Source organism: Dreissena polymorpha, chromosome 14 (assembly GCF_020536995.1).
Source record: "Dreissena polymorpha isolate Duluth1 chromosome 14, UMN_Dpol_1.0, whole genome shotgun sequence".
Lineage (NCBI taxonomy): Eukaryota > Metazoa > Mollusca > Bivalvia > Myida > Dreissenidae > Dreissena > Dreissena polymorpha.
The window spans coordinates 47420641-47428075 of NC_068368.1; the positions used below are offsets into that span (position 1 = coordinate 47420641).

Below are 7435 nucleotides of genomic sequence, written 5' to 3' on the forward strand. Positions count from 1 at the left end.
CTGTGCTGTCTTCCCGGTCTCATACATGGTTCGGCCATTCCATGTACTATATGGTGGTAGTGGTCCTGGTGAAGATGATGGTCTTCGGCCTGATGGCTTCCAGTTGACACTGGCTTTCACTGTCCGGCGTCATACGTCCTCCAGCTGGACGTCCACCTTCTCCCAGGTCCGTGATGTCTGTTGTTATTTTGTTTGGCGTTTCTGTAGCAATTAGGTTTCAACAGAGTAGGGTAGCTAGCCCTACGCCCAACCCTCCTCCTTTTTCAGCGCGAGCTTGGGACCGTCCTTGGCGGAGTTTGATGGATATATTTATTACATATTGTATATTAAACATTTTTTTTAAGTTGCAAACAAACGATTCATTGTTATTTAACCGCTTGCATACATAAAAAAATTAAAAATGAAATTACTGTTAAAATACAAAAAAGCATTGCTCAAGCAAGTTGTATAGATTGATCATTTAAATGCTATACGCGTTTTCTACATATATCGTTTGTGTGTTGATTTATATTTCGTATTGAATAATTCTAAAAGAAAGTTATTATATAGTTTGATTTTAATTGTTACGTCGTGGTGATCGTTGCGGGAGCGAACAACATGGGCCAGTCGTCTCCTGCTGAGATCATTTGCGATTTCCAGCAGTTGTGCAAAAAGGTTTGCTCTGAGAACCCATGTGCGAACCCATGGTAATGCCAATATTGGTCATACATGTACTTTAATAATAAATGTATAAAAATAATTAGTAGAAATTTTGTTATGGTCAAGCATTTGTCTTCATATTTATAAGTTATCATCCTTAATTGGTCCTTAAATTATTCCCTTTTGTGCTCACAAATACTCCGAACAAATGCGATTTTACACTATACTATTATATACATAAATACACAGGAACACGCACTGAATTAATATAAATCGTAATTGTTTTAAATGCGAGCATCGTACTTGTGGGCATTTTGCCGAGAGGCAGGAATAAGTTTCCTGGTGGCTCGATTCCGGCGAGCGTACTTGATGCAACAACCAGGATGCGACCTCGGTTAACAGGATGCTGGCCAGAGTGGCGACCAGAATGCCATGGCTGTTCTTTGTGGAAGTGCCAGGCTTCCGTAGAGCACATGGTATAAAACATTTACATTCTCTATATTTTGTATATTCTATACCGCTCATTGTATAATGGATTGCGTACCACATTCCATAACCATAAAGTTACACCTGATTAAATTATTACTGTATAGTACTTTTACAGGAACGGCAAATGGTTGCGTTCGTTTTTGTCTTGTATTCATTTCTAAATGGTTCAAACATTTAACCGTCTGAGGAATAGTACATGTATGTTTTGATATGTCCTACATTAACTATTATTATATATGTATGATTGTATTTAAAATGAAGTCCATATTCTTTAAAACAGGTATCGTCCGGGAAATGCTGAGTAGAGACGGGCTGCATCTGAGCATAAAGGGAACTGCAGCAGTTGTAGCGTGCGTGGAGCGAACAGTGAGGCAGCTTTAAGCCAGAGCTCCAGCACTTCTCCTGCTGCAGCCAGAGCTCCAGCGCCTGCTCCTGCCGCAGCTCCTGATTGTGCCACAGCTCAAGCAACTGCCAGAGCTCCAGCGCCTTCTTCTGCTGCAGATTTAGTGCCTGCCAGAGCTCCAGCGCCTGCCAGAGCTCCAGCGCCTGCCAGAGCTCCAGCGCCTACCAGAGCTCCAGCACCTGCCAGAGCTCCAGGGCCTGCTCCTGCGGCAGCTCCAGCGCCTGCCAGAGCTCCAGCGCCTGCTTCTGTGGCAGCTCCAGCGCCTGCCACAGCTCCAGCGCCTATTCCTGCAGCAGCTCCAGCGCCTGCCAGAGCTCCAGCATCTGCTCCTGCGGCAGCTCCAGCGCCTGCCAGAGCTCCAGCGCCTGTTCCTGCTGCAGCTACTGCTCCTATTCCTGGACAGCCCGACTGTACAGCAACGTGGTCAGAGAAGAACCATCTACAAGAACACTGACGGCAACCCCCAAGGAACACCAGCTAACACAACACCGCCGAGGAAAACAAGAGGACAAAAAGGAACCACACCGACGCGGACTACAAGAGGGGGAAAAGGATTCACATCACTGACGCTGGCACCCAAAATAACACCAGCAACCACAACACCCACAAGGACAATTGGAACCACAGCATCGAAACTGGCCACCACAGGAGCACCTCGAACCATAATGACGCAGAGTACAAGAGGGGGAAAAGGAACCGCAGCACCGACGCCGGCATCTAGAATAACACCAGCAACCACAACACCGACAATGACTACTAGAGCAGATCAACCGACTAGAACCCTGTTGACTGGAGGAGGTAATGAAGTTCCCTTTTTTCAAAGACTGATAGATTTTTAACGAACTCGGAAGCTGTAGATATTTTACAACAAGAATGTAGTGATTCTATAACAACTGAGGTGCCTTTTAAATCTAAACCAGGAATAGTTTATTTATATTCAGATAATGGAAATACTCAGAACAAAGAGGATTGGCACGCGGACGAATATACATGGAGAAATTACAGGAAAAGATTATTTGAAAGCGAAGGATTTTTTGTAGAAAAGCATTCGTTTAGGATTGTTAACAACAAGGAAGTTAGTGCTAAATTTCAAAAACATGCATTTAGGTTAAGCGAAAAATATAATCGTAAAACGTTAATTGTTTAATACGGGGATATTGACGCATATGAAAATATGCCTCATGGAAATCGCAAGTGTAATAAAAGACCGCACAAACGTGTTAAATGATCGTTAATTCAATCCATTCAAAGGCGGAAAGATGAAAACCCACAGGAAATATACAATTTTTTAAAATCAGACAATCCCGATGAATTATTGCAAGGTACTTCAGTACCTAGAAATAATAGGCAAGTGCAAAACATACAGGCGTATTTTCGTAAGAAATCTAAAATGTCACATGATTTGTTGTATGGCTTACATTGGTTGGTCTATCAGTTAGATAATTTCATTTTAAGTATCAAAACTACGCCTGATTTAGAGGTTATTAGAGGAACAACGAAATATTTGAAAAGTTCAATCGCATACTATGTCTTAAGGACGAAACGGTGAACGTGTTTTATGACACTACTTTCTGTCTAGGCGATTTCTACGTATCCATTATATCTTTTCAGCATTTGATGTTCCGAGAAAAAACAGTTATACCACTAGCATTCATCATTCACAAAAGAAAATTTCAAAAGTGCCACGAAAAGTTCTAAAATTCCGAAGATGGCTAATTCAAAATTTTGCGTGATTATGGACAGAGAAATAGGAATCGTAAATGCTTTTAAGAATTGCCTTCCAAACGGTAAAGTTTATATTTGTTGGAATCATATCTTGAAAGATTTAAAGTTTTGGCTCACGAATCATGGCGCTAAAGCGGATGACAAAATGATTTATGATAAAGATATTAGATCTCTGTTAACTTGCGAATCCCTTGAACATTTCAATGTAAAGTATGAAGAGCTAAAAAAAATGGAGTGAACCGATGGTAGAATACTTTGATAAAAACCTAAGCGAAACAATAAGAGAGCACGCAGGTAGATGGATTCTCGAACAATATGACAATTACAATCCGTATTCCGGCATTACAAACAACGCTGCAGAATCTGTTAGCGCGGAACTTAAGCCACTTGTTGATTTTAAAGAGAGGGAAATTGATAGCATTGTTTTATTTTTTAACTACTTGCAGTGGAACAAAGTAACCAAATTTATACGCGGTTTTTGTGGCAAAACTGAATGATACTTACTACCGCAATTCCATTACACTAAACAAGATCCCGACACAGTAGAAATTCCTAAAGGATGTTGTCTACCAGATAAGATCATAGATTTAGTAAGAGCTAACATAAGTTCTTTAAATCAGCCTAATTCAGTTCCTTGTACGTCGGAAGACATTGTCAATAATGGAGTTTCTACGGCAAATGACATCCCGGATCAATTACAAACACAAAGTCATACTCAACATTCATTGGCCCTAAATACACTCAGTAATAACGGTATTGTTTAAGTTCCAGAAATGGGCGCTTTCATGGTAAAAGGTTCCAAAAATGATAAGTATTCTGTGAAACTCTTTCCAAACGAAAAATGTAACTGTCCATCAACTACGCGCTGTTATCATATTATCGCTGCTATGCTTGCCATTGGAATGCCAATACCTAATGAAAAAAAGAAATACAATCTTAGTCAACTCGGGCAAAATGCACATCTAAAACATAGCAAAAAATGTGGTACTAAAAAGGGTCGCAAGGGAGATCGCGATATTAAAAAAGAAATAATTCCAGCACCTGTTTCAGCGGTTAAGAATGTTCATTGGCATCGGCTGAAACGCCAACATCTAAAAATAATACTTTTGACAATGTCGGTAAATTCCTAATACAGCAACAACACAAATATTTTGGGAATCGACACAAAAATCCATTCTTAAGAAACGCGACAAAGCGAAATGTCATTTTCTTAGGTCGGAAAAGAAACGAAAATTAACATTTCATGACAATTTGAAGGCACAACTTGCAAAAATTCAAAACAATGATATCGACAGTAACATCGGCGACAATTTATTAGCACTGTCTCAACCGGTTAATATTGAGTCGCAGGACAACAATCCTGCTAATGATTTAAATGATTTAAATTTAGAAGTTAATAATAATGTAGAAGCCAATATTGAACGAAAATCAAGTATAGGGTCTGACACAAGCAACGTTGACGAGTTAATTGAATTAGACTCAAGTAGAGACGACATAGTAGTCGAAGAAACCATTTTCTGGAAACAGCACCTCGCTTTAAAAATACAGGACAAAAACGAAATATTACAGAATAAAAAGCTTACTTCGTATCATATGGAGGCAGTAAATATTTTACTTAAGAAACAATTTAGTAGTATTTATGGTTTACAGTTAACGGAACAGGTGCCAGCTGTCGCGGCGAAAAATAAGAAGAGATGGGTAAGCAAAGTCCCTATGAATTAAGTAATTGAACCTGCTTGTCAAATTCATCACACCCATAGAGATCATTGGGTTTCTACTATCTTATTCAACAGCAAAATATATCTGGACAGTTTGGGCATCGAACGCTCGGGACGATGCAACACCAGACGGTTAAAAATTCAGTTATTAAATATGTATGGTCGCAATAAGAAACAAATTTGTATTGAACTCCCTGAGGTTATGCGTCAAAATAATAATGTCCACTGTGGGTTATTTGCAATTGCTTTTATTACTGCATTTTGTTTTCGAAAAGAGCTTTGTTTAGACCTCATATTCGATACGACACAAATGCACCAACACCTGATTAATTGTATAAACAACAAACAAATGACCGAATTCCCATTAACAAATAAAACAATCAGAGTACGACGACAAAAACATTGTAAAACTATTATTATTAAAAACTATTGTATTTGTAATTTGCCTGATTGCGTCAATGATATGGTTCAATGTGATAACTGCAAAGAATGGTTTCATAAAAGTTGCGTTTCTGTTCCACAAGATATGTCGCTAGATAATTATGATTTTTCGTGTAATGTGTGCATTAAAACTACATGTACTTGATAAAAGCATTATGACCTATAGGTTTTTCATTCTTACATGCCGGTAGTTGAAATGATCGTCGTACGAAATCCGGTCAGATTCTCGTGTTCTCAGTTTCAAAAACAACAGTTTGCTTTCATTTAATGTTACAATAATCTCACAGCTTTTGCAAACAACAGGTTTAATACAGTGCTTAACAACCAAATAATGTAATAATGATTTTAATATAATGGTTCATTATACCTTATAATACTGCTGTTCCGAGTACCTTGTGTTCACATTAAAACATTGGAGTGTTTTTTCATGACAATGTAAATAAATGACCAGGATTGAGTTTGTATTGAATGGTTTAATATCTACAGATTCCGAGTTGATTTACTACTGTGATTGTTATTATTTAAGTAGCTAGTGTGCATCTTCTCTCACTATTAGTTTTGTTGTTGATGGAATGATGGAAATAAAAATGAGCCATTCTCTGTGAAAATTGGGCTTAATGGATGTGCATAAAGTGTCGTCCCAGATGAGCCTGTGCAGTCCGTGTTTTCTGTGTGAAGGAAGTCTCTTCTTAGCGGAAATTCCGGTTTGGCAGAAAGCGGACTGCACAGGCTAATCGGGGACGACACTTATGCACTCCCATTAAACCCCCTTTTCTCAGATCGGAGCGCACATAAAGTCAAAGAACATGCATATGTTCGTGATTTGATTACATTTGTTTGTAGCTATTGTGTAATTAGATTTTTTATCTTGTTGTTTTATTATTGTTGATGTTTCTTATTGAATACTGTAAGTAAAGAGACAATCCATTGTTTATATTGTGATTATATTGGCTAGTGTTTTTGTTGATTGCTATTTTGTTGTTTCACTTTTATTGTTGTTGCTGTGCAGTCCGCACAGGCTTATTTGGGACGACACTTTCTGCTTGTATTGTATATTCTGTTTAAACGAAGTCTCTTTTTAGCGGAAATCCAGTTTGGGCGGAGAGTATCGACTCTGATTAGCATGTGCGGACTGCACAATACTAAGAAATTGCATTGTTTATATTGTGATTATATTGGCGAGTGTTTTTGTTGATTGCCCTTTTTTGTTTCACTATCATTATTGTTGCTGTGCAGTCCACACAGGCTAATTTGGGACGACGCTTTCCGCTTGTATTGTATATTCTGTTTAAAGGACGTCTCTTCTCATTGTTCCACTATTATTGTTGTTGCTGATAGAATTATGGAAAAGAAATTTATTTTAAACAAATTTGAATTGCTTATATTTTGATTACATTTTGTATATTTGTTGAGTAACACAGACGTTTACATTACGTGCAAATGAATTACTAATTTATTAAATTTGTGAGGCCTTCATGTTTATTATTACACGGACATATCTACGATTATAAGTTACATAAGCCTTCAGACAAATTTAGTGAAGTTGAAACCCCTGTGACCGGCGTTTTTCAAACGTCTACAAATGTCAAATATTGAGAAGTTAGTCAACTGATGTCACATTCAATACATTTGTATATTAAGTTGACAGATTTTGCACCTTTTTCGAACGCGCTTTTCCAAAATAAAGGATAATCGGACAGACACTGTAACAGACCCCTGGCTTAACATGTATAACACTCCTTTCAAACGGTCTTTTGTTTATTCTTAAGCTTCTCATATCGTTCTTCAATTCTAACAAGTAAACATGGCAAAATAAAACTTAGTTACGTGTCAGAAATATGCTGGCTTAATTTTTTTCTAGGATGAGGATTAATTTATGGATGATAACACACAACAAGGTACAATCCAATTCTTTAATCAGTTCGAAACATATAATGCTTTTATATTTCATCATTTAATATAAATAATGACCACCCTCGCGAAACCTGCCTAATCAGTTTTCCTTCTATATCTACATTGG

At 37.9% G+C, this 7435-nt stretch overlaps 1 protein-coding gene across 1 annotated transcript in view; it reads left to right on the forward strand.

The window, feature by feature from the left end:
* Nucleotides 1-1833: 1833 nt before the first annotated feature.
* LOC127858533 (PR domain zinc finger protein 10-like) overlaps nt 1834-7435 on the forward strand; it is a 31297-nt gene continuing 25695 nt past the window's right edge. The window contains exon 1 of the mRNA XM_052395738.1: nt 1834-2329. Within this exon, the coding sequence (XP_052251698.1) occupies nt 2197-2329 (133 nt within the window). The 5' untranslated portion in view covers nt 1834-2196. The remainder of the gene's footprint in view (nt 2330-7435) is intronic.